General features: G+C 43.0%; 1 protein-coding gene across 1 annotated transcript in view; it reads left to right on the top strand.

Moving 5' to 3' along the window:
• STON2 (stonin 2) overlaps window positions 1-14,023 on the top strand; it is a 70,527-nt gene extending 56,504 nt beyond the window's left edge. Inside the window, exons 5-7 of the mRNA XM_044436192.1 lie at window positions 4,070-5,953; window positions 10,391-10,593; window positions 11,638-14,023. Of these exons, the coding sequence (XP_044292127.1) occupies window positions 4,070-5,953; window positions 10,391-10,593; window positions 11,638-11,721 (2,171 nt within the window). The 3' untranslated portion in view covers window positions 11,722-14,023. The remainder of the gene's footprint in view (window positions 1-4,069; window positions 5,954-10,390; window positions 10,594-11,637) is intronic.
• The last annotated feature ends 13,830 nt before the right edge of the window (window positions 14,024-27,853 follow it).

The following is a 27,853-nucleotide window of genomic DNA, read 5'->3' as shown; positions in this document are numbered from 1 at the left end:
CATAACCTCTGCTCCATGCAAGCTCCTAATCTTCAGAGCATGATAAAGTCACAAGGCATGAAGTAAGAGAACTGGTCAGTGTACATTCCTACATGTGTGGAAGCACATTCAACAGAAAGAAAGGAAAAGCAAGGCTATATTGAGCCTTATTGAGATCTTCCATGCACAGCCACTTTACATCCAAGTGGATTATGCCCTAATTTTGAATTACTACTACTCTGAGTGGTACTTCAGGTTAGCTATATGGTCTGTGCATTATTTGAAGGGCAAATGTAATATAGTAAGGTTATGTAAAAGTCCTACTCTGTGTGTGTGTGTGTGTGTATTGCAGCTATATTCTACTATTGATCCACCATTTCACTGGGAAAATTAATGTTCCCATAGTAAGTAGATAGAATTTTAACAATCTCAGTGTTTTCAAGCTTAGTCCGGGTTTTTGGCACCACCTTCTGGCCATAAGTATTACATTATTCTGATTTAATAAAGTTCATGGTTATGAATTTCATGGACTGATATGGCAAATGGCAAGTGCCCTAATTCATATATTTCATAGCAACATGAAAGGGTTGCCCCTGGAAATTGCCCCTGGAAATGGTTTCCATGTGGTCCAAGCTCCAAGTCAGAGAGTAACATCTGCAATAAGTCTGGTCTGCACAGTTAATTCCTTAGATAAATACTGCCCCTCTATGAAGTGTTCCTGGCGAAGGCATGGAAACTACCAACATAGCTGTCTCCAACTTCTACCATCTCAACCTGTATGGCCATGCTGGGGATAATGGGAGTTGTAGTCCAGCACCAGACTGGAAAACACTATGTTATGGCTGCATTGTTCAGCAGCTGCACTGACCTAATAACTTACATATCAAGACTTCTGAGGAACCTAAATACACATTTCTAGTGGAAGAAAAAAAATTCTGAGCAGCCCTAATAAAGCCTTCACAGAGGGAATATTTTATCTTGTTGAAAATGGGCCATAATTAATTTACCTTCACAGAGTTATTAACTTGCTGCGCTTTATTCAGTGCACCATGTTGGAGCTGCTGAAAGCTTCACCTTAAATGACTGTTGTCTTCAGCATTGCTATGCAACTATTGTTGTGAGAACAACGGTATGTTGGCAGATTTTTTAGAATATGGCAAACATAAAGATAGTGTTTAAATACTGTACTTAGAAGACAACAGAACTAAATATCTTGTATTTGAACAAGCAGAATAATCCCTCCTTCCCATCTAATTATTAAAAGCATCTGCAAGATTATTCAAATATTCAAGAAAATTTCCCATATATTGAACTTATATTTTGAAAATTCTCTATTGAATGAACTTTTCTTTCCCTGGGGTCTTATACTTGGTCATTTTGTCCATCTACATACTATCCAGGTTTTCCTTTGGCAAATAGTAGAATAACCAGTAATTTTTCATGCTTTTACATTTTACATGTTCAAATTGGCATGGATACCACCCATACTTTACTAAAATGTCCATCTATAATTCCCAACAGCATTACTTTGGCATTTATTGGAATCGCACTTCCATGTCTTCAGCGCAGTCTGATTCATTTGCATTTATCAAAGTTTTGTTGTTGTGTAATACCTTACTAAAAAATCTGCCCTCATCATAATATCACCTAAATATCACTTGTACACACATACACTTCTATTCTAATTCTGTTCAAACCTTAAATTCTCTTTCCCAATCTTGCTTTACATTGTTCTCATGATTGGCTTCAATTTATTGGCCCTCATCCAGTCCATCACCCTGGATAGGCACTGGTTCAGAGTCGAAACCACCTCACCTTGATTAGATGTAAATGATGACACTTCAGCCCAAAGCTCTGGACGATCTCTTCCAGCAGTTTCATGAAGATATTAAACAGTATGGGGAATTGGATGAAACTCTGCAGTACACCATGGCATAAAAACCATGAGGTCAAGGTACTGCCCCCCAGCAACACCATCTGAAATTGGCTGGTTAGGTAGGAGCAGAACCATTACAGAGCAGTGCCTCCAACTCCTAGCCCGGCCAGCCTATCCAGAAGGATACCATGGCAATAATATTGAAAGCCACTGAGAGGTCCAGGAGAACTAACAGGAACACACTCCTCCTGTCTTTCTCCTGTCAAAGGTCATCCCATAGGGCCACCAAGGCAGTCTCCGTCACATAGTCAGGCCTAAATCCAGACTGAAATGGATCTAGATGGTCCATTTCCTCCAAGAGTATCTGGAGCTGTCCAGCCACCATGCGCTCAAGCACCTTATTCAAGAAGGGAATGTTGGCTACAGGTCTATAGTTGTTAACATCTTCTGGGTCCAGGCTAGCCTTCTTCAGGAGAGGTTTGATCACCGTCACTTTTAATGGAAGTGGGATCTGGCCCTCCATCAGAGAGACATTCACAATAGCCAGCACCCAGGGATGCGTTCTTTCCTTGGCTTCGATGACCAATCACAAGGAGCAAGGGTCAAGAATACAAGTGGTAGGCCAGACTTGTCCAAGCATCTTGTCCACATCATCAGGCCTCAGTAATTGAAACGTATCCAATAAAATGGGACCAGATGGACAACTCCACTCTAGGAACTGCATCAAATGTGGAATCCAATTCATGTGAAATCAGAATGATTTTATTCTCCAAATGCTGTGCGCCTTTGTTGCTGAGCTGCCAAGTGTTTACCTTGATCTCCTTTGGGGCAGATGGAAAACGCCCAGGGCCTTCTGGAAACTGATTGGATCCATCAGATTCCAGGGGCAGACCATTTTAGTAGGTCTCTCACCCTTGGAGAAGGAAAGAACAGTCATAAGTCTAAATCTCACAAGAAAGTGATCTGAGCAGGACAAAGGAGATAGTGACAAACCCCCACTTCCAGATCACCATCTTCCTGTCCAGTTGAGAAGACCATTGTTACTTTGATGTTTTAGAATCTAAGTATGGGTTAGGATAGTGACAGGAAGGAAGAACAGCATTAGGCAACTGAGACTTCCTTTCCCCTTCCCCAGATGTTGTTTTACACTGATTATCTAAAACTGCTCCAGTTTTTTAATCCTTCAGTGTACATTTATAGATATGCCTAATGTCCATATGTTTAGAATTTTATGAATTTTATTTATCTAAAATGTCTAGTATAAATGCAAGCAATTAAATGTTGCAAATATGTCTTGTGAAATTAATGCTGAATATCTGGCTTGCTCAAGTTCTCTCTGCCACAGAAAAGGCAAACTGTCAACGATTTTGCCATGACTAAAACCAGATTTATGTGGCTGTCAGAAACATTTTTAAATCCAGTGACCAAATAACAGTCTTATTGCTGTTTGTAAGAAGATGTAATTGCATTTCTGGGACTGCAAGAATCTGAGCATGACTTACCAGAGACTAGCAATAAACAGCAAAAGTTGAGTACAAAGCAAACCAGTATGAGCACTTGGGAAGGAGGTTTGTTTCCACCTGAGATTGTACAAATGTGTTCTTGCATCTAAAATAGATAAAGAAGAATTATTTGGGGCTAGCATAGCTTTCCCTTTCTGGTGTTGAACCTTAGGCCTATGGGAATGCCCACTTGGCCATGCAGCTCCCTGAGTGACTTTGGGTCAGTCACCAGTCTCAGCCTAACCTACTTCACAGGGTTGTTGTGAGGGTGAATTGGAGAGGAGCAAGAGGATTATGTTAGCAGCCTTGGGTTCCCTGCAGGCAAGAAGGCAGGATATAAGTAAATAAATGAATAAATCTGGGGTTTCCCAAACAATAATTCTTCTCTACCTCTGATCCTTGAGTGGTTTCCTGCCTTTTGCACATTTTTTCCTATTCCATAAAGTAGAAAGGCCTCTTAGTCATTGGCTATAAGAACTTTAAGCTAAAATATGCTTCTATTTTGTGAGTGACTCATGAGAGTTTCCCACAAATGGAATTCAGCCCTAAGGCTAAATGAGTTTTCACACCCTTGCTTTCCAGAAACCTTCTGGAAGTTCTACACCATGTTCATAATACATTATGGTAACTTGAATACATTGCAAAAGTGCTGATCTATATTGTGATATTTAGAACTTACATTATAATAACACTCTCTCACCTCTCCCCTTAGACAATTCTTCATCCCTTTTGGAAGATGAAGAGCTAGGCATGGAGTCCACCAGCTGGCAACTGAATAACACATCCATTAATGGCCACAGTGAAACTCCAACAACAGCTCGTTTCCCCAGCTGGGTGACTTTTGATGATAATGAAGTGAGCTGTGTTTCTCCACCAACCTTGTCTCCAGTGAAACCTGACACTCCACCATTTGCATCAACTCCAACAACAGCAGCAACAGCACCGATAACAACAGCACAGATAGTCGATGTGAAATCTAGCAGCCCTTCCTCAACCTTTAAAAAGAGGGAGCGTCCCAAAAGTACCTTGGGAGATCTCTCTAAAGTTCAGAAACTAGACCTTTCCTCCATAACCAGATTGCCTTCATTTGGTGGAACACCCCCCTGGAGTGCCACTAACCCATTCCTTGATGAATCTCTGAGGGATGTTCAGCCTTCCCCTATCAACCCATTCAGTTCCTTTTTTGAGGAACGGGATAGGCGTTCCCAAACTTGCTCTGCCTCTGGCATCTCTGGTAGAAGCCAGAGAGACTCTCTCATTATCCTCCATCAAGAGCCTGATACCATCAGTTTCAATGAATCAAGTAAACATCTCAGACACAGAGATGCTGTTGAGCAACTCAAACAGCTCCATATTGGGGATCCAGATCAGCTGAGCAGCCATACTCTGCCTGACGATGATCCTACAGCACCAGTGGAGATGGATGGAACCTTTTCTAAATTATGTCCACCTCAGCAAAGAGATGGCTGGCCAATGATGCTGAGGATACCAGAAAAGAAGAATATCATGTCCTCTAGGCACTGGGGTCCAATTTACGTAAAACTGACCGAAAGTGGGCACCTGCAGCTATTCTATGAAAAGGGACTGGAGAAGCCTTTCAGGGAATTCAAGCTTGAAATCAATCATGAGATTTCAGAACCCAAGCTCCAGAACTATGATGAGAATGGAAGGATACACAGTGTGAGGATAGATCGCACCACCTACAAGGAGAAAAAGAAGTACCAGCCAAAGCCAGCTGTCTTCCACGCAGCAGAGCGGGAGCAGGTTATTAAGCTCGGCACCACTAATTATGAAGACTTCCTCAGTTTCATCAGAGCAGTCCAGGATATATTGATGGATTTGCCTGCGTCGTTGACAGACCTGAGCACCGTGGGACTGAACTACCAAGAGGAGGAAATCACTGTGGACGTAAAGGATGAGTTCTATGGCACCTTGGCCAAAGGAGACAACAGGATTTTGCAGCACCATGTGCTGACACACGTGCACGTACTCACTTTTCTTTCTGGCCTGGCGGAATGCCGGCTGGGCCTCAATGACATTCTTGTCAAAGGGAATGAAATTGTCTCTCGGCAGGACATTATGCCCACCACCACCACCAAATGGATTAAGTTGCATGATTGCCATTTCCACTCGTGTGTGGATGAAGAGGCATTCGCCAGCGCCCACGTCATTCTGTTCAATCCCTTGGATGCCTGCCGGTTTGAACTGATGCGTTTCAGGACTGCGTTTTCTGAGAAAACGTTGCCCTTTACCTTGCGGGTGGCAGCCAGCATCAACGGTGCGGAGGTGGAGCTTCAGAGCTGGCTGATGGTGTCACCAGGTTTCTCCTCCAACAGAGACCCTCTGTCTCAGGTCCCCTGTGAAAATGTGATGATCCGGTACCCTGTGCCGCAGGAGTGGGTGAAAAATTTCCGCAGAGATAGTGTCCTTGGGGAAAAGTCCCTGAAAGCAAAGGTGAACAAAAGTGCTAGCTTTGGATCCACTAGCATTTCTGGTTCTGAACCAGTCATGAGAGTAACACTAGGAACTGCCAAATATGAGCATGCCTTCAATTCCATTGTGTGGAGGATAAACCGATTGCCTGACAAAAACTCTGGTGGGTACTGCTGCTTGAACCAGATAATCTTGCAGAAAGTTACATTTTGGGTGCTGGGGTACATTGGAGTATTGTTCAGTTTGAAGGGTAAAAAAACATTTTCCCAGTGGGTTCAAATGGTGTGTCTGCATAACGTGAAGGCTTGAAGGGTTGCTAGCATTAATAGCATTACTACAACAGTGCTAATAGAAAAAGAGCTCATGATAGCATCCCTCCTGATGGTTCTTGACTGCTTCCACCCGTCCCTCATTTCTTCTGTTTCTGTTCCCATCTCTGTGTCTGCTTATGCTGCTGCTCTTAAACCAGCAGCTGCCCTAATGGTTTGGATGTCTCAAGCAGGCCTCTTTTGGGAGCAGATACATAGCACCCTTGGATGCTACTGGCTCAGCTGCTCTGCAATCATAGGCTGCTCGGACCCAAGCAACCGGCTGCTTGGGAAGTCCTTATACATGCTGCTGTACTTATGCTCAGTTTTCACTGCTGTGATAAGACTTTGTCTGGGCTGAACTACTTAAGTTGGCTGGTAAAATCTCCCATGATTGAAAGCTCCAAGGTGCATAAAGTGCATCAAACAGTACATGAACCCTCTGAATGTAGCTCCTACATACAAAAACAAAACAGAAACAAAAATCTCCAAACATAGAGCATTAGATGAAATGGAAGAAGGCTATAGAAACATACTCCCAGGCCTTCTAGTCTGACCCCCAGCTCCGGCCAGGTCCACTCATGTAATACCCAACATGTGGTTGTCCAATCTTTCCTTGAACACTCTGATGGGATCTCCACCATCTCCCATGGAAGCCCATTCCATATCCTATTCCTGAGTCCCAAGTGCAAGACCTTACTCTTATCTACACTGAATGCCATTCTGTTGTCAGCAACCCACTTCCACAGTCTGTACAGATCCTTCTGTATTTGAAGTACCTGCTCCCCAGCTGTGGCCACTGCCCCTACTTTGGTATCATCTGTGAATTTGGTCAGCAGACTGGTTACCTCCTCCTTCAGGTCATTGATAACGAGAATTGATAACAGAATCAGTCCCAGAACTGAGCCCTCGGGGACTCTGCTTGTCACCGGCTGCCATCTGCATGATTTTCCACTGATAGTCACCCTTTGCTTGCAGTCCATCAACTCTGCCCTAATTCACTGAACAGTTCACCAGTCTATCATAGAATCTATCCCAAAACTCATCAGTATTTCAACCAGAACATCATGCAGCACCTTCTCAAAGACCCTGCTGAAGTCTAAGTAAACCACATCCACTGTGTCCCTTCCATCTAGACACCTCAAAATCTTGTCATAAGAAGGTTAGGATCAGGGTCAGACACCTTCTCCCAACATCTTGGGAGGATTTTGGATTTTTTAAATATTTTTTACTGGAAGAGGAATAATTCATATGAACCCCCACCTAAAGCTGTTTGACCCAGACATTGGTTTTATCACCTCCCTGAGTAGACGTACATTTGCACCACTTGCTTTGCATACATAATTTGGGATTTGATAACAAAAAAAGTGCTGGGTGCACAGACCTACAATGCAATCCTATACATGTTTAATCAGAAGTAGGTCCCATTGTATTCATTCTGACGTGATCCCAGGGAAAAAAGCATAGGATGCAAACTTTAGTCTAATGTTTATTTCCATCTTCTCAAAAGCTTGGTCCAGCTTGAGTCTTGCTTGGTTGATTCTGTGACTCATGAAGTCACCAGTTGCTCTTTGCAAGGGAAGTGCTGTATATACAAGACAAGTGTTGTAATGCGCAGCTGTCTTTTGTTGTCTTTGAGGGGCAGCTGTTTTTATATGTCACAAAACTGGTCCTTTAAAAAAATCCTGTGTTGGACCAGGTTGGAGCTGTGAGATCAAAATAATGAAACTGAATTCTATGAAGAACATTGCTGTGATTCTTCCAAGAACAGTTTTGTAACTTCTAATACGTTCCCCTCATTCATAAGCAATGTGTTGTCCCTGGCTGATAAATCTAGCCTTGTTTCCCAGATGTGAGGAGTCTCAGTCCCGAAAAGCCATGATTCAGTGTTTCGGTGTGTGCGTGTGTGTGTTTGTGTGTGCATTTTGGTTAGCCAAACAGACAAAAGAACAAAGGGTGCTAAGAAAACATTGATTTATAGAATGTGCTTTTGCCTTTACTGTGAGAAAGCCTGCAAATACTGAAGGAGGTTAGGATTTAAATCCTAGCTTTGGATCTCAACACTATAGGCATCTTATCAATGTTTCACAATACTGAATGCACTTTTCTCTCAAGTGTATTACATTGAACATCTGAATCTGTAAAGTGCTGTAGTTTTAAAACATATCCCTTGCAAAGCTCATGCAGCTATTTTAATTATTATTATCACTTATGCAGTAAGTCAGGGTAGGGAACACCAGGGCCAAATTAGATTTTCGAGAAGCTCTTAGATCACATTCCAGTGATGGGCTGCACAAAGGCAAAAATACCAAAATACCAGCATGTCATAACTTCAAATTCTTACTGCTGGTTACAAAGCTCCAGGAGAGGTATTCTACCAAAGGCTGGGAAACCGCAAATCACTGGTGACCCAGAGGAGTGGGCAGGACTGGGGGAAGGAGCAGTAGCCAATCTCATGAATTCTGGAGGGCCATTGGGACCCTTGGAGGGCCACATTTGGCCTCCAGGCCTGAGAATCCTCACCCCTGCCATGAGATTGTTTTACAGCAGATACTGGTCAATGTTATCCATGGTTCCACATGACCTCAGCCAGCATGGATCTTTCATTTTCAGCAGTATATACAAATAGTAGTAAGAAGCGTTGTTGTAATGTCTGCCCATGTAGGTTGCAATGCATGCCTTTCCATGTTATCCCATGTTCCATTTTCTGGCTTTAAAGGAAACATTTCCCTGCATCTGTGTACCTAAACAGTAAAAACGAAAGAGGAACATGGACTGCTGGTACTCAGATATGCACTCACTGCCTCTCACAAGTTCTTGGATGTCAACATTTGATTCAGCTTGGTGCGTTTGTCATATGTTGCTGCTGCCAGAAGAGGTGCAAGATGCATTCAGACGCTGTGTGGGTGAAACATTATGAAGTTGGCCTTTTGAATGATTCCCATGTTGTACATCCTGGGAAATCTTTCAAAAGGCCAACATTTCAGTGTGTCATGCACATAGTTTATTCAGTCACCATTTCCTGCATATTGGGTGCAACACAAATCTGCCACTGGATCATCTCTGAGCAAGAAGTGTTCGCAGATGATCTCTGTGCATTACTCCATATTGTAGACAAAGAAGCTGGGCTGGGTTGGCTGTGGTGAACTTCTAAACACAGAGCCTGCATACTCAGCCGCAGCGCTACACCAGATTTACTGAATTAGCAGCTTCCCAAAATACAAACAAGGCATTCTCTTAATCTTTACTGACTTTTCTCAAGATTCTAGGGGTTATTCCCTAAAATTCATCCATTGAGATTTAGAAAACAATTATTCCGTTCTGATATAAGTAGCCAAACAAGTCTCCAATTCTAATCTCTAGTCTCCTATACTGACTTTCTCTAGAACCTTTGATAGGTCACACACAGCTCTTTCTACACAAGTTTAAGAAATTACCTTACAGGAGAAATTCTTGATTGCTGTCTCTGTGTGGAAAGCCATCAATAGAGGCAAATGATTTGCAATGGGTAAGTAAGCATCTGGAATCTCACAGCCAGAAAAGCAGCTGTGGGAGTGAGGAAAACAGCAGATGGTGGAAAAGTTAAGCATCATTTCCCTCCCCATTTCTCCACTGAAAACCACTTTCCTACTGTTGCTTTTCAGTCAAGGCAGGCCTTATATTTTCTTAGGCACGACTATGGGAAATGTGTGGTTTGTTCGACAGCTCCTCTCAGCCCTATATCCTGGAGGAATGTGTGGAAAAGACTTGCTTTGTGGCCCTTGAGAAACATTGTAATGCATTTCTTCCTGAATCTTCTATATAAAGAGAGTAGTTGGCTGAAGAGTACTGTGAATGTGCATCAGCCTCCAAAAAGAAGAAAGAAAATGTACCTTAAGTCTCTTCGAATCATGTCAAAGTCCTCTAGGTTTCACTAGGAATTGGATTTTCCTAATTTCCTCTGCATTGGACAGTTTGAGGATCCCTGTGGGGTTCTGCTTTTTTCTAGATGGACGTAGGTGAGCCTCACACATATTTAGACCTTTAAATCTTTAGGCAGCATCAAATATTGGTTCTATCATAAGGTGGGCACAATTCACATGATACTATACAAAGAAAACCAGAGAGTGGAACAAAAATGTCCAATTCATTAGCTGGCAGTGTTTTCAATATCATTTCTGGTTTTTTAAAAATCTTAATCTGACTCCACAATTCTCAGTTTAATTAAGCTGTTCAACAAGCAGTTCTCAAATGCTTTCCTTTTTAGATTTCATGGTAAGGCTTTAATTTCCTCTGTCTGTCTGTCTTTGTAGCTTCAGGTCATCCTCACTGCTTCTTCTGCCACCTGGAGCTTGGCTCAGACCGGGAAGTGCCTTCTAGTTTTGTCTGCTATGTGGACGTAGAATTTGACATGCCAACCACTTCGGCATCCAAGGCCACCATTCGTTCTATCTCTGTGGAAGGAAAGACAGATGTCAGGAAGTGGGTAAACTATTCAGCACATTATAGTTACAAGGTATGATTGAGCTACTGACAACTCGATGAATATTCATTTTTTCTTTCAGGATTTGGATGGTGTGTAAATGGCTTTGGTTGTTGCTTTCTGGGAGTGGGGAAGGGCGCAAATAAAACTCTTGAGAGCAGACCACCTAGCTGCATCACTAGCTCCAGTGAACAACCAGACCCCGAGTTCTGCTTGATGCAAGTCTTTCACCTTAAAGGTGCAGTCCATTTACAGTAGGAGCTGTAGTTCAGCAGCAGAGTGTGTGCCTTGTATGAACAAAGCCCATTCCTGGCATCTCCAGTTAAAGTAGTGATGTGGTGAACTCCCACTGTTTCAGACGCCAGCTTCCACTATCACCCTTCCTGGAACTGGTGCCCCCATGGGGGGGAATCCTTTAAAACAAGCCATGCGGGCAGCGCGTGCCTTGATGCATCATTGCAATTTCTGGATGCTTCCAAGATGGCAATTTTGCTTTGAAACAAGACATGTGCTTCTGCAAATCTGTTTGTTTTCCATCACTGCACCTCTGAATTTTGGCAGCAAATTTGGAGCAATGGGGGCTGCATGTTGCCCACCCCTTAGTTAAACAATCTTTCAGAGAGCAAGGCTCAGAAAGATCATTGCACAAGGTCCAGGGGAGTCACCTTGAGGTAGATGAAGCAATGGTTGGACCTAGTATAGCCCACTTTTATACTTTCTGGTAAAGAGGAAGCATACATCCAATATTCTATAGGGCCATTTTTTCTATAGGGAGAGTTTGGGAGTTTCTGCCTTGCAGAAGAAGGGTAGAAAGTGCAGCACCTTTACCTCCATGAACCCCATTACGATCTTGGGCATCTTTTCTCTAATACAGCATCACAACTCAAGTTTCATGCTTCCCTCATTGTCCACTGTTCCACTATCCTGCTAGCAGTCTGAAAGGTGGGGGATGCGATGGCAGATGTGGCTACCTGAGTATTGGCCATCCAATACTTTCAAGTAATTTGCTATTGACCGAAAGCACAGGAAACAGAAGCTCATTATTTTCCAAAACTCTTCCCCTTTCTTTTTTATCAGGTGGAAATAGAGCAGAAAGGGAGCTTGAACCCAGATGTGAGAGGAGAAGATGCTGATAACGCCAAGCAATGTGCTGTGCAGTGAAGGAAAGTTCCATCTGAGGTTGGAACAGTAAAATCAACAGGACTTAAAGAAGAGAAATCACAGCACCTCACTTCTGCTGTCAGAAGAGCCCAGAAGTATTTGGAGTATTATAGGGCTTCCTTGCCCTCTATGACCTTACCTAGAGAAGATTCTCCTTTGACATTTGTTTACAGCGGCTTGGTGGCTTTGGTAGAAGCACTGTAACTATGTAGGTTTGCAATTCAGTCAAACTTGCCTTCATCCCTACTACTAATGCTTCTCCAGTGAAATGGTGTAGCCCTAGTCTTGTTAATGATCTTTTTTCTTCAGTGCACTTGGCACTTCCTAAAAATTTAATCTTCAGAAGAGTTCTTCCAGTTGTCTGCAACAGCACTAAACAGAATTCGTTTGTTTCCTATTATGTTCACAGTGAAAAGTTGCAACTTTTCTTCTCAAGCAATGCAAATGATATTACTGGGAATTCCAGGAGGTAAAGGATAAATGTTTTGCCCTTTCCTATTTATCATTTCTGAGATGAAACATTTGAATATTGCACATTTTCCTTGGAAGTTGGTCAGAAAGTTTCCTTTGTTCATTTAGTCCATTGCTGGGGCCAGGGTTATATTTTTGATGTAACGTATTAATAGCTGCTAGAGAGGGAACTGGACTGTTATTAGATCATTCTTGCCTTGGATAATACTGGGAAAAATAGATATGGAATTTATTTCAATGGTTAGGCAGACTGGCATACTGCTTTTCTCACAGAGCAATGCTTCTGTGACAGATTACAGTTTATATTCTCAGTGGATGTAGTAGCAAGGAGATGCTTGGGGGATGGCAGTGTTGCAGATGCTGACAATGCTAATTTTATGTTCTGTCCCAAGACTACATCTCATCCTGTCAAGACGGCAGTGTAACAGTTGTGTGCGCTACTGGTACTTGTTTGTATTACTTTGCAATATGCAGGCATAATGACATTAAAGTCAGAGCTTTCTGGATCTGGACCACAGTAGTTCTACAGAAGTGCAAAAATTAACATTCTGAGAAGCTTGGCTTTTGGGAATATTGCATTTAAAATTCAGCTTCCTAGCCCACTTGGCCATGAAACTGTCTTGGCATTCCTACACAGGATGAGCACTGGGGAAGCTTTAAGAAAGCCCCTGTTGCTTTGTATCTTATAGGCTTCCCATCCTGCTGCCCAGTTGGATTGAATTAATCACCATGAACATGGCAGTGGTAGACTTTCAGGTCAGCTCTAGTGTGAATGGGCCATCACATACGTAATACTACAAACAGCATTTCCTTGATCACATCCACAACATATAATAGCCAAGAAACAACTGGGCATCTATGGGGCTGTCTTTAAAAGCAGCAGTCTATCTAACATTTGGTATGAGGCAGTGGGCTTAATCCAGCCCACTCAGCTCCTTTCTCAACAGCTGATAAAGTGCTTTGGAAGCACTTTCTGTGCAACTCGATCAGGAAAAGCAAATCTATCTGCAGCATCCATTTGTAGTTCATCACAAGATGAGAATACATGTTTGTGTGGCTTCTAACTGGACTGGGCAGAAAGTTCATTCAGTGAGGCCAGTTTTGGCATTCAACGTGCCAGTCATCAAATATATTTAAGTATTGTATGGACCTTTGTGAACCAGCCCATAGTGTTGGTTAAAAGCTGACCAAGAAGGCTGTGACAGCATGTTCAGAAGGAACTTGACTCTTGATGTTTGGTAACATGTTCCGAATATATTTATCTGTGTGTCCCAATGTATGGACCTTATGGATTTATAAGTAAAAAGACACTTTTCAACTAATCAACTTAGAAAGGGAAAAATGAGCAAGTGGGATCCACAGGGTAGATGTTTCTCTTCAACTCATAATGGAGCCCAACCTATTAAAAGCTTTAAAGATTTTAAAAAATCTGCACTTTGTGAACTGAGTCCAGAAGACTCAATCATTTTAGCACAGGGTCACAAGGTTGGTAGCTGGGTTGCGGGGGATGACATACGAGATGAGTTTGAGGGAGCTGGGTCTTTTCAGCCTGGAGAAGATGAGACTCAGAGAGGATCTTATAGCAACATATAGGTATGTAAAGGGATGTCACATGGTAGAGGATCATGACCTGTTCTCCTCTGTGGTGGTGGACAGGATGGTTCAATCGGGCAAAGCTCAAGGAACCAGGTTTCAGGTTGGATGTCAGGAAGTACTTCCTGATGGTTAGTATGGAATGGGCTTCCATGGGAGGTGGTGGCGGCCCATCAATGATGGCATTGAAGGAAAGATTGGACAACCACATATTGGGTATTACATGAGTGCAGCCTGCTGCAGCTGGGGGTCAGACTAGATGGCCTGGGAGGCCCCTTCTGACTCACTATGTTTCTAAGATGCCCATTCACACCTTGAGCTTCAAGTTTAACATGCTCCAAACAACCAGTCCCTTTAAGGAGCTAATCTTAAATAGAATGCACTACAGCCCATTAAAAGGGGATGCATATCATAATTAACTTGTATAAATTTAGAATTAACAGTAGTAGACCCGGAAGCCTCCTCTGGTCATTATATCTGTAGTCTGAACAGGAGGCCCAGGGACTTCTCACTGATTCCTCTCAAGTAACTCATGGCCACTTAAGGGAGGAGGAGCCCAAATGAGGCTTTTATTGTACCATCACCCTGCCTCATTCATGGAACTTTTTGTGTGGGTCCAGATTGTAGCCCTCCTGCATTTCCTCACCACTTCCTACTTTTTCTTTATTGCAGAAAACTAGTGAAGGAGAAGACAGAATAGTTGCACAATCCCTTCTAATTGGTAGTATTAGGGGCACTCCATCTGAAAGCACCCTGATTATATCTGCCTTTTGTGGATACACTTTGAATTGACTTACCAGTATTTGTCCATCTGTTTGAAAGAGTTGCCGATTGTAAAGCATCACATGGCTTTAGAGCTCATTTTATAGACCAGGGTAAAAAACACTGAGGGGTTCAGGTTGAGACTCCAAGCCCTGGTTGTGTTCCTTCCACCAAACTGAAGAGTGGCAAAATCCCACAATGATCTGCCACTAATTTTCCATGGGAAACCACTATGGAATGCTGAAACAGCAAATTTAGCTTATTGCTAAACTACACTTGGCTGTTTTAGCCTTCCACTGTAATTTCTTGCAGACGTTTGCCCACAAAATATGGAGAATTTTGGCGGAAGGTGCATAGAACCTGTGGGCTATGACTTGTCCATGCATGTTGCAGACACAACTGTTGTATGGTATCGCCAGTTGTTCAGCAACTGGTGCAATTCCCTATTAATGCATTCTAGACACGTCCCTGCCTATTTGCTATTTCACTCAAAGCAACCCTGGGAATGCTTAAAGCAGGGGTCCTCAAACTTTTCCAACAGGGGGCCAGTTGAAGGGTGCCGGCGGTGGGCGTGGGCTGCCAAGGCCATGCCGGCGGGGGAGTGCAGGCCGGGGTGCGTGCACACGCGCACTCGGGGCAAGGCAGTTGCTTGCTCGAGCAGAGATCACTTTCTCTGAGCAAGTCCAAACTGATCTGCCCGTGAGCAAGCCACCGCCAGGTGCACACATGGTGAGGTGCCGGCTTGCTCACAAGGAGCTCGTTTCTCCAAGCGAGTCAGATCTCCATGCGAGCAAGCTGCGTGACCGCACGTGTGTGCAGCCAGTGCAAATCCTCTGGGGCGGGCTGGTTAAATGGGCATGGCGGGCCGAATCCGGCCCACGGAGCATAGTTTGAGGACCCTTGGCTTAAAGCATTGCCAGCATAAATTAGAAGGGCATGTGTTGTTTTCACTATCGTATTCTGCTGCCTCCATACAGACAAACAGTTCATAACCTCTTGCACTATTGTGATTGAGTGTTTTTTTACAAGTTTTGTAACAGGTTTCTATTTTTTGATGTTGTACTATGAGAGAGTCTACACACTGGCTGATTCTTTAGCAATTTTGTTGTGATCACTCCTCCCACCTCAACATCTCAGAGAGATGTCCTTTTGAGTTTCATTTTGGGAGAAACTGCAGAATAAATGCAAATGAAAATCCATCTTCATTGAAGTCATTTCTTCATATCATACTGCTTTAACTTCTCTACATTGACATCCTGCATACCAATAAAAAGAGAAAGATAATTTATTGTATATAAGCAAAAGTATGTCTTTTTAACCAAGAATGGGCCAAGATTCCAAGATGCATGTATATGGGTATTAAAAGACTTGTTGATATGTGCATCACATCCATGCTTTATGTGCTGCTCTGCAAAACATGGTGTCACATTAGTGTTTCCTTCACAAATCTTCCTTGTACAGATTTTTGGGAGGATAATTATTTTTAAAAAAGATTTGAGGATTTCTCAACACACCAAACAACAAAACTGCTGAAATTATGGCCAAAGCTGACTTTATTTGCCTTGGTCATATCAGATATAAATTTCACATTTAAAAACCCTACGCACTTTTCTTATAACAGTTGTACCTGGAGGAAAGAGGCATGATGGCATCATGAAATAAATAAAGAAAATGCAAAGCTGGAAGCTAAAGCATAACTTTGAAGTTATTTCAGCTGCCCAGAGTGGTGAGATTAAAAACTTTTTTCCCCACTCTGTAGGGCTGTGGTACCTCATTAGGGGCTGTGCGGGGAAAGGTACCTTGGTCCCCATAGACACTGCATTGCCAAGAACCAGACTAGGAGACCTTGGCCCGATCATTTTCTATTTATAAAGCACAAATTTCTTGAAATTGCAGAAAATTCCTAAATGTAAGAGCTTGTAACAACTCAGGCTTCACTTTCATTTGGTTTGTACACATCCCAAAGGAATAAAATTATCCTGCTGTCATCAAGGTCCTAGGAGGGTCTGGTCCTGAATGTCTTCAAGTAACTTAGGTTGACATCAGAGGTGTAACTTAAAAACACTTGTGTTACCTATTGGAAATCTTCCCCATTTCACTCACCTCTCCTATTGTCCCTTCTGTTCCAAGCTAGGCTCAGACGCAGTCCCAGCGTGTGAGGTGGAGCCCTGCTTTTCCACCTGTCCTTTTGGCTCCAGCAAAGCAAAGCAAATGTTTGTGTGTACAAGACAAGCATCCTTACTGATCTCACATTATGCATAAGCCTACAAATTTAATCCCTTTCACTTCTGCTGGGTTTTTAAAAATGTGCTTCAGGAGCAATGAAGACTTTTAAATACAAACATAAGATTTCAAGCAGCTGCAGATCCGAAATGTGGAATGCGAAGGAGAAAAGAGGACATAGGTATTTGTGGATGAGCGAGCTGATGCCAGTCAAGGTAGACCAGGGCCCGGGAAACTGACCCAGTGAGCGCATTTGGCAATTTGAGAAATTGTCCTGGGAGCCACTACAAAATGGGTGTGCCACAGATGAAAGCATTTGCCTAGAGCCACATGCCATCTTCATTTCCCAAGAATGTCTCCAAGTCTTACCTGTCCAGAAACCTTCATGGGAAAAGAAGGTGGGAATGTCTAGATATCCTCCCTCAGTTTTGAAGTGATCTCAGTGAGAAACTCTGTTATTGAAAGAGGGAGGGGTAATGCACCAAGGAAGGGGCTGGAGAGTGCACCAGTGCCCTGTTGCCTATCGCTAATGCAGGCAATATGGGGCTGGGTAGACAACTGGTTACAGTCAACATGAGAAAGTTTCTGTGTTTGCTCCAGGTTTATGGCTGAGCAGGTTATGTGGCTCAGGTTTATTTTAAACTCTGAAAACATACCTGTACATATTGAATGAAATAAACTTTCATACTCCTTCATACTCCTTTGCCTTGCCACAACAAAGGGGCTTATGTAGTGCAATGAAGCTATGAGCTATGCCATGCAGGGGCACCCAAGATGACAGGTCATAGCAGAGAGCCCTGACAAAAGGTGATCCACTGGAGAAGGAAATGGCAACCCACTCCAGTACCATTGCCATGAGAACCCCATGGACAGAATCATAAAGATAAAAGGTATGTCACAGGAAGATGAGCCTCTCAGGTCAGAAGTTATCCAGTGTGCTACTGGGGAAGAGCAGAGGGCTAGTACTAGAACGAAGCAACAGGGTCAAAACCAAAAGGACACTCAGTTGTGGATGCATCTGGTGATGAAAGCAAAGTCAGATGCTATAAAGAACAATACTGCATAGGAACCTGGAATGTAAGGTCCATGAATCAAGGACCCCGAGGGTGTGGAATGGGCTTCCACGAGAGGTTGTTGAGGCCCCATCGGTGCGGGTGTTCAAGGATAGGCTGGACGTGCACATGGTGGACATGTCGTGAGCGGAGCCGGCTGGTGCCAGAGGTCAGACTAGATGGCCCGGGAAGCCCCTTCTGACTCACTCTGTTTCTATGTTTCTATGTTCCTATGTAAGTTGGATGTGGTCAAACATGAGATGACAAAACTGAACATCGACATCTTGGGGATCAGCGAACTAAAATGTACAGGAATGGGTGAATTTAATTCAGACAACCATCATATATACTACTGTGGGCAAGAATCCCTCAGAAGAAATGGAGTAGCCATCATAATAAAAGAGTAGGAAAAGCAGTACTGGGATACATTCTCCAAATTGACAGAATAATCGCAGTTTGAATTCAAGGCAAGCTATTCAACATCACAGTAGTCCAAGTCTATGCCCCAACCACTGATGTCATAGAGACTGAATTTGACTGGTTCTATGAAGACCTACAACAGCTGCTAGAACTCACACCAAAAACTGATGTCCTTATCATCATGGGGGATTGGAATGCTGAAGTGGGAAGTCAAAACATAACTGGAATACCAGGCAAGTTTGGCCTTGGAGTACAAAATGAAGCAGAGCAAAGGCTAACAGAGTTTTGTCAAGAGAACATGCTGGTCATGGCAAACACTCTTCCAACAACCCAAGAGATGACTCTACACATGGACATCACCAGATGGTCACAGAAATCAGATTGACTATGTGCTCTGCAGCCAAAGATGGAGAAGCTCTATACAGTCAGTAAAAACAAGACCTGGAGCTGATTGTGGCTCAGATCATGAGCCTCTTATTGCAAAATTCAGGCTTAAATTGAAGAAAGCGGGGAAAACCACAATTGAAGGCAAAAGGAGAAGGGGGCAGCAGAGATTGAGCTGGCTGGATGAGGTCACTGGAGAGGTGGGTGTGGGCTTGGGTGTACTCCAGAGGATGGTAGAGGACAGGAAAACCTGGAGGAATGCAAAGGGTCAGGCATGACTTTGCGAGTGAACAACAAAACTTTCATAAGGAGTGCTTTAAATATTTTTAAACCATTCCTACAAATGGTGATGGCACTGAAGGGCTAAAAATGCACTTTGCATTGAACAGATGCTTGTGATGACACAAAAGATGCAAGTAGCTTGGAATGTGATTGGAAATCCAGCCTCCCACATGGATGTCAATCAATTAGGAAACCTGATCCAAGTGCATTTAAAATTGAATTTCTCTTTTGTGCGAGCAGTTTCCCGGGTGGTCACAGTGCTGGCACCAAGGACATTGTACGAGCATAACCCCATGTTAACGCAACTTCACTGGAACTTGCTAGGCAAAAGGAGAAACTGGCAATTTGCCACTGAAATGTGGCAGTAAACAGAGTCACCAAAATGTAGTGGCAAATCACTCCTTTTTCACTTTTCCTAGCAAGCACTAATGTTATTTTAGAATCAGTTTATATCAGCATAATGTGCTTAGTACTAATACTTTGACAATATTGGACACTGCCCATGTGAACAAACAAACAGAAAGAGGTTCCAAAGGACCTATTAAATTGGTTATAGTGACCATAAAGAGCTATCGGGTTTGCTATCCTTTAATAATGATTTGACGCTCAAGGCAAGATCTCAGAGACATTCTGCAAAAAAGTAGGAACATGGGATACTCCTAAGCTCAAACTACATCCTGAATGAAAAAGTATACTAATCAGGTCTTTTCTCCTATGTGAGACTTCTTGCTTTCAGTTCAAAATAAAGACTTGCTGTAGTTCCCAATTTGTCGTCCCCCCCCCCCCCCCGTTTTTCCTTGTAAGGAACATTTTTGCCACCTTGTGGTCTGATGTTAGTATTATAAACACATTTACCCACAAGAAAAGATGGGTAAATGCAATCATTAAGGTAGCTTACAGAATTGGAACTGTACATTTTTATGATATAAAAGGTCTGGATTGCTGCCTAGATTGCTAAAAACAAGTAACTGTACAATCCTGTGTATGTCGATGCAGAAAAATATGCTTTCTGTCTAAATGCATGTAAGATCACACTAAATTACTGTATTAAGACATGGATTTCATAAGAAAATTATCTTGTTAATTTCTCACACTGCCAGATAATGACCTGGAAGTCAACAATATTCAGTGAAGAACAAATTTAATAATGTTTTTTATTTTTACATATTGCCCTTTTTTCATTATAAAATAATCAGAAAGTGAATGCAAAAACAGAAGATACTAACCAACATAAGGAACCATTTTCCCCAGAATTTTTATCATGACCTCAAAGTGAAGCTCAGTTTCCCACATCAATCTTTCAGAGGTCACTGTTGCATAAAGAAATGCACCAAAAAAGTCAAAGTCCATGCTGTTTCTGAAGATCAGTATTTTGCACCTTTTGGGTGTGTGTGTGTGTGTGTGTGTGTGTGTGTGTGAGAGAGAGAGAGAGAGAGAGAGAGAGAGGGAGAGAGAGAGAGGGAGAGAGAGAGAGAGAGAGGTGGGGGGATCTGTCCCACTAGGGAGTGGGAGGAAAAGGTGCTGGAGAACCACAGGAATTGGCACAAGCCCTCAGCCCCAAGCGCCCCCCCCCCCCCAGCAGGCCCTTTCCTCCTCTCTGAGGCACAGCTGTGACCTTGGTGGGGAGGGTGGGGGGGCAACCAGCATAGTTCTCATGCTGGCTGTGAAGGGGCAGAGAAAGGTCTGGGATTCCAAATAATCCTATGGCTTCCCAAACTATATCAGGAGGCCCTAGGATTGCATCCTAATTCGTTTAGATGGCAAATCTCCATTCTGACATTAGGTCTACAGAAAATGAAAACCTCATCACCATAACAGTTCACCAAATGTTTCAACTTTGTTTATTCATTCCTCACTTTCTGTATCTATACTGTATGCATAGATCTGCACAAGTCAAAAGCTTGCATACCTGTGTGGAAATTTGGTTGGTTCTAATGACAGTATTTGCACAGCTGTGTGTTCAAGGGACTTTGAGATTATCTTAAAGCACTACATAGCTACAAAAGAACTATTATAACCATTCACACACTAGGCTGCCTGCAGCCCTGTTGTTGTTTTCTGGTCAGTAAAATGATGCTTTAGTGTATTGAAGCCCAATCCTATGGATATTTGCTGAGAAGCCCACTTGTTCTTCTTCCCAGTTCAGTGAGATAATCCCTAATCATTAGACTCAAAGACCATAAACAATAGTCTTACTATGAAGATAATAAAAGATGCAGCATGAAGGCAAGCATGTTTTCTCAGGTCCCCTTCTGTGCTCACTAGGACTCACTTCCTTGCAAGTCTGCTTAAGAATGCAACTTAACTATGTATGTTTGCTAAGGTTGAATATTATACTGAGTGTAAACCAGAAATGCTGAGATTCCAATGTTTACCCTACAGATAGTTCACATTAAGGAACACATCTTATGAATTAATAAAAATTAAGTCTGTTCTAAGTGCCACCTCAAAATTATTTTTCATAATTTGGAAACAAACAGCTGAATTCATTTCAGTAAATCCATGAGCTGTGCAACTCACAATCCCAATCAGACACCTTCCAGATGTGATGGACTTCAACCCCCTGCTCACAACCGTTTCTCTGGTAAAGTTTGGAGGCCACAATTGTGCAAAGATACAGTGAAGCTTGGAACATTGTTCTATTGGATAACTTGTCCTGGTAAGTGGTCAGTTGGGCAAACAAAAATAATACCGCCTTCAGAAATGCCAGTTCATAGAGGACTGGAGGTGTAGCTCAAAAGATGCACACAAGCTCCTAAAGGAGGCCTAATCCAAAGAGCATAGGAATATGTGTGCCTATTAAGGGATATGGTAACTTGGTAACTCTGGGCTTTAACACAGAAATGACAGTGTAATTACTGCACTTGCCTATTTCTTAAATCAGTCTTAAATAGTGATGTTGTCTTGGTTATCAAGGAAATATCTATCTCCATAAAAGATTAAGTAAATTAAAAATTATGGAGCAAATTATAAAAAAATAATTCTGGAGCAAATTATTTAAAAAATCCATCTGCAAGTATCATGAAGAAAATGCTGTGATTAGTAGAAGCCAGAATGGATTTATCAAAAATAAATCCTGTCAGACTAATTTAATTGCATTTTTTGACTGGTTAACCTCCAAAATGGACAAAGGCAACACTGTGAACATAATGTACCTGGACTTTAGCAAAGTTTTCAACATAGTGCCACATGACATTCTGATAAGCAAATTAGCAAAACCTGGACTAGACCAAAAAAAAAAAAAAAAGTATTAGGTGGATCCAATATTGGCTGCTCTATCAGACACAAAGACTGCTCATCGATGGCACCCTCTCAAATTGGATGGAGGTAACTAGTGGGGTGCCACAGGGTTCAGTCTTGGGCCCAGTGCTCTTCAACATCTTTATCAATGATTTAGATAAGGAAGTTCAAGGAAAGATAATCAGATTTGCAGATGATACAAAACTGGGTGGAACAGCAAACACCCTTGAGGGCAGAATGAAGATCCAGGGCAATCTTGATAAACTTGAATACTGGGCTGTAAGCAACACAATGAAATTAAATAAGGACAAGTGCCAAGTTCTCCACCTAGGCTAGGCAAAAGAAACCAAATGCATTGATACAAGATGGGGAATATGTGGTTCAACAGAACTGAAAAAGAAAAAGATCTCACAGTAATTGTGGACAATAAGCTAAACATAAGCCAGCAATGCAATGCAGCCATCAAAAGGGCAAGTGCTACTTTGGGATGCATTAACAGAAGTATTACTTCCAAGTCACAAGAAATAGTAGTTCCTCTATATTTCTCACTAGTCAGACCTCACCTGGAATACTGTGTCTAGTTCTGGGCACCAAGATTTAAGAAAAGTGCAGACAAATTAGAAAGGGTGCAGAGGACAACAAAAATGAATTAGGCTTTGAAAACACTGCCCTATGAGGAGAGAAGGAGAGAACTGGGCATGTTTGGCCTTGAGAAGAGAAAACTGAGAGGGGTCATGATATCCCTCTATAAGTACCTCAAACGCTGTCACAAAGGGGAAGGTCCAGATCTCTTGCTGATGCCAGACTGTAGGACACAGAATAATCAGTACAAGTTGCAACAACCCAGATTCAGGCTGGACATTAGGAAAAGCTTCCCCACTGTCAGAGCAATACCACAGTGGCATCAGCTGCTTAGAAAGGTGATAGGCTCCCCTACACTAGAAACATTCAAAAAGAAACTGGACAGCCATCTGAGTGGGACGGTGATTGGTTTCCTGCAACGGCAGGGGGTTGGACTTGATGGCCTCTTCCAACTCTACTATTCTATGATTCTATGAAAAGAGCAGTTGATTGACTGCATACAAGTTTGTGCATATTATTGGTGTTGTTCTTGCAAGGGGAGGGGACCCTACATTTTCAAGCAATCCACCACCGATGGAGCTAATAGTGCATGCCCTCTTGCTGCTGCCTCTTTTGGACGAAGGCAAGGTGGAGCAGTTGCCTGAGGCTGCAGATGCTGGGTGGTGGCAGCAAGGCTCTGCGAGAGAGAACTGCGCATCAAGGAGCCTGCTCTGTGCCCTCTAAGGTAGCCTGTCCGCTGCAGGTGCCACTGACTTCATCACCAGTGTTGAAGGCACAGCTCAGTTGCTTTTGTATGTAGAATGGGAGAGAACGGCCTCTTGTACTTCACCTCCAGCTTCATCTTGGAATGGCCTAGAACAGGGGTCGGCAACGCGCGGCTCCGGAGCCGCACGTGGCTCTTAAACCCCTCAAAACACCCAACAGCACTAGTTAATCAGCTAGTTAAGTAAATCAAATCACTACATTCCTCTGCTAAACAAGCTTCCTGCAGGCTCTCGTGTTACCAGAAACCCTGCTGAAAAGATTCTCTTTGTCCCAATGTAATCTCCTTCCTCTGAATGTTAAAAGCTGTGCTGTCACAATTCACATCACTGGATTGTTTATCTGCTAATCAGTCACTAAACACACCTATATCTGCTGATTTACTGAGCTTCCCCCCCCCCACCATCCATGGATAAATCCAAAGAAAAGAAAAGTTTCTGAAGAAAACCAAATGTTTAATGATACACGGGTAGATTCATTTGCTTTTACTGCTGACAAACTTATGGGGTTTGCTGTTTAATGCATGCAGCCCTTTAGCACTGACTTTGACTCTGCAGGAAGCTATTCTCCTATTCAAAATATATGAAAGGAATCCTACTAGTTTATAAGGTAAGATTAAAAATAACAGTTTTTAGTGACTGACTGAGCTGCAGCTAAATCATAATGAAGATATAGATCTACTTCTTTGCTTTAAGAAGATTCTTATAAAAATTCCAGCAACATTATTACACTCGGAGAGGGATGTTCGTTCAATATTTCACCACGTGATAAAAGGATGAGGGCACACAGAAGCAGACAGCATTTTTGGTTTGCTGCAGGTGGCATGTTTGGTTTGCTGCTAGTGGATAATATAAGTTCGGCTTTTTATTTCATAAATATGAGGAGGACTCAGATAGACATTGAACATTTTATTTGAAAGTAGCTTTCAACCCAGAGTCTTTTTTTTCAGAGTTCAAAATGTTTTTGTTGGATACAGAAATAAAATTTTGTTTTCTCTGTAGCAGTTCATTGATTTCATAAATGCAACACACTATAGTTTTTTTATACATAGCATAAAGGTAAAAAACTATATATGCAGTGTTATCTTCATTTTAGATGTCAAAAGGGTTTTGCGGCTCCCGGTGTTTTCTTTTCTGTGGGAAATGGGTCCAAATGGCTCTTTGAGTGTTAAAGGTTGCCGACCCCTGGCCTAGAAAAAGGACAATGATTAGGCTGAAAGGACCTATGCATTTGGCTGTACCCGCATGGTTCTGACTTCCAAATATCACTGTAGTGGAGAGGGAGAAAACTATGAGGCATCCCTGGGTTTCATTCTATGTTGAAGAAGGACCAGAAGAGGTGAATTTCTTTTGCCAGTGGATCTCCCTTACAGTGGTCAGTAGGATACCCTGCCCTCCCACAGCAGATCAGCGTAAAGAAATAGTTTTGAGCAAAGGGAGAGTCATTCCCCCTGCCAAGCTCCCACGGTATGAATTCAAAAGCTACATGAACACCAGCAAGAACCAATCAGGAGGGGTTCTCTTCAGTATGGCTTGCACTTTCGGTGACTTCTGATGGGAGTTGATAACCTCCTGCTATTTCTCTTTGGCATCTAGCCAAAGAAAACATTTCAGGCAACCACACCAGGCCCAATGCTTACATGCACTCTGGGGCTTGAGTGATGACCGGTAAGGAGCAGTTGCTGCCCATGTCTGTGATTCATCTGCTACAGAGAGTAAAACATTTTCACAACAGTGTAGGCAGCCGGGCATGATGGGCTAACAATAGGTTCTAAAAAGATTAATACATTTAAGAGCCAATCCCCTTCACATTGCCACCCAGGCACTCCATGCATGCTCTAATCCGCATGTGGGAGTTTCCCATCACCAGCCCCTCGTTTTGGCAGAGTTCCTACAGGAGAAGAGCTGTGTTTTTCAGACAGAACAGTGTCCCTAACAGTGAGGGTAAGAGAACACCTGAACTGGGCTCAAAGTCCTTTGTTGTTTGGGTACACCCAGCAAAGATGGTATATAGCCACTCGAACTGTAGAGGTCATTTGCAACAGCCATTCCTCTAGGCCAGGGTTCAAAAGGACCTATTAAATTGGTTATAATGACCATAAAGAACTATAGGGTCTGCTATCCTTTAATAATGATTTGACGCTCAATGCAAGATCTCAGAGACATCTTGCAAAAATGTAGGAAAAGACACCACCTCCCTGCCTGGGCAGCAAGCGTGCGCACAGGTGGGCGGGGAACGGCAGCATGGGCTGGATGGAAGGCTATGGCGGGCCGGATCCGTCCCGTGGGCCATAGTTTGAGGACCCATGCAGTAGGCTACGGGAGGCACAAGTTGCTGAGCCATTCTATCAGCCAGGCTGTAGACCGCATCCATTTGATTCCTTCTTCCCTGAACCAGCAGTCCAAGAACAACTATGTAACGGAAAGGTCTAGCAAAAGGGTTCCTCTATTTCACTCTTCTCGAGGAGCCAGAGAAGCATAGAAGTATTTCAGATAAATAAAGGAACAATTCTCTGGTCCATGGAAAGAACCACACTGGTTGGCTACCAAGGTTGAGAACTTGAACTTGGAAGGTGAAAAGGGAAGCATTTCAGGGTGGGGTGGAGGAATCAGGATGCATGCCATCCGGGTTCTCCTCCAGCAGTCTTCCTTCCTCTTCCAAAACAGGTTTGCACCTGTCTAGGAAAAAATGCAGGGCAGAGGACGGTTAGGCAAAGATTGTATCTTCTGTTCCTCCCTTTTTGCATGGGTTGATCGTCAGCCCCTGACTTCAGGGCCTTACAGACATCAAGGGGGCAACACACAGGATTGTATCCTATTTTGTTCACTAGAATAGGAATAACTTTACATGTAATACAGCTTCATGGGTACACCAGTGCTCCATGTGTTCATTATTTTACACTTAAGACATAAAATTGGGTAGTACAGCAGCAATTTGACCAATGGATCAACCTGGGTTACAGCAGCACAATCTTAGGTGTTGCTAATGCAGGACCAAACTGAGTGGCAGAAAAAAGCATTTAACAGGGAAACAGTGCTGGAGCGTATCTGATTCATGGGGCTGCAAAGATCTGCAATGGTACAGAGGGAATGGGAGTGCTCCTCGCCCCAGAGGTTTCACTTGAAGCTCAGGTAACAGCTGTGGTGAGGAGCACTTTCTTTCAGCTTCGGCTGATCCATCAGCTGTGTCCCTACCTAGAAAACGACTGCCTGGCGACAGTGACACATGCGTTGGTAACTTCCTGACTAGACTTCTGTAACGCGCTCTACGTGGGCCTGCCCTTGAAGACGGTCCAGATACTTCAGTTGGTTCAAAATAGAGCTGCCAGGCTGCTGACGGGGACTGGGCGTTATGTTCACATGACTCCAGTCCTCCGTCAGCTTCACTGGCTCCCCAGTGAAGTCCGGGCCCAATTCAAGGTGTTGGTTATTACATACAAAGCCCTTAACGGCTTGGGTCCTGGTTACCTAAAGGAGCGCTTACGTCCATATGTGCCCTCCTGCCCCTTGAGATCAGCGGGAGAGGCCCTTCTCCGGGAACCCTCCGTGAAGGACATTAGGAGGGTAGGTACCTGGAGGAGGACTTTCTCTGCGGTGGCGCCCAATCTATGGAATGCACTCCCCAGAGAGGTCCACCTGGCGCTGTCGTTATTTGCTTTTTAGTGCCAGGCCAAGACCTTTTTATTTAAACGTCATTTTAATTTTTAACATTATTTATTGATTTTATATCTTTGGCCAGGACGTCTCCAATTACATTGTTTTATATGGTTAATGTTTATTTATCGTTGTGAGCCGCCCTGAGGCTTCAGCGAATGGGGTGGCATAGAAGCTTGCTAAATAAATAAATAAATGTTTTATGGTATTAAGAGAAAAGGGATTGTAATGCTGGTGATACTGAAAAAAGGGAGCAATGTTGAGATGATGTTATAGAAACCCATGATCTGAAACAGAGCATATATTTCTTATGAGCTCCTTACCACACACAAGGAAAATCCCAATGGAGATTGGACCAGAAAGACAACCATCAGCCAGCCAACATTCAGTGTGCAAACATGGGCCACTTTTGGACTGTCATCTTCCATGTTAAGATTGTTTCCCCTAAAATTGTGGGGTTTTGTTTTGTTTTGTTTTTTAACAGAAGAAGCCAGCTTGGTATAGAGTGGTTGAAGAGTTGGACCGAGGCTGGAGAACCCTGGGTTCAAGGGCCCACTCAGCCAGTCACTGACCCTGAACCTAACCTGCCTCACAGCATCATCAGGTGCACCACCTTGGCTTCCTTAGAGGAAAGAGTGAGGTTTAGACTAAAGAAAAATGTTGTAATTGTAAAAATAGGATAATTGCCCTCAGAGTGATTTTGAATGG

This window comes from Varanus komodoensis, unplaced genomic scaffold (genome assembly GCF_004798865.1).
Source record: "Varanus komodoensis strain SLA01 unplaced genomic scaffold, ASM479886v1 scaffold3, whole genome shotgun sequence".
Taxonomy (NCBI): domain Eukaryota; kingdom Metazoa; phylum Chordata; class Lepidosauria; order Squamata; family Varanidae; genus Varanus; species Varanus komodoensis.
The sequence above is the reverse complement of the archived record's forward strand: the minus strand, read 5'-3'. Positions and strand labels throughout refer to the sequence as shown.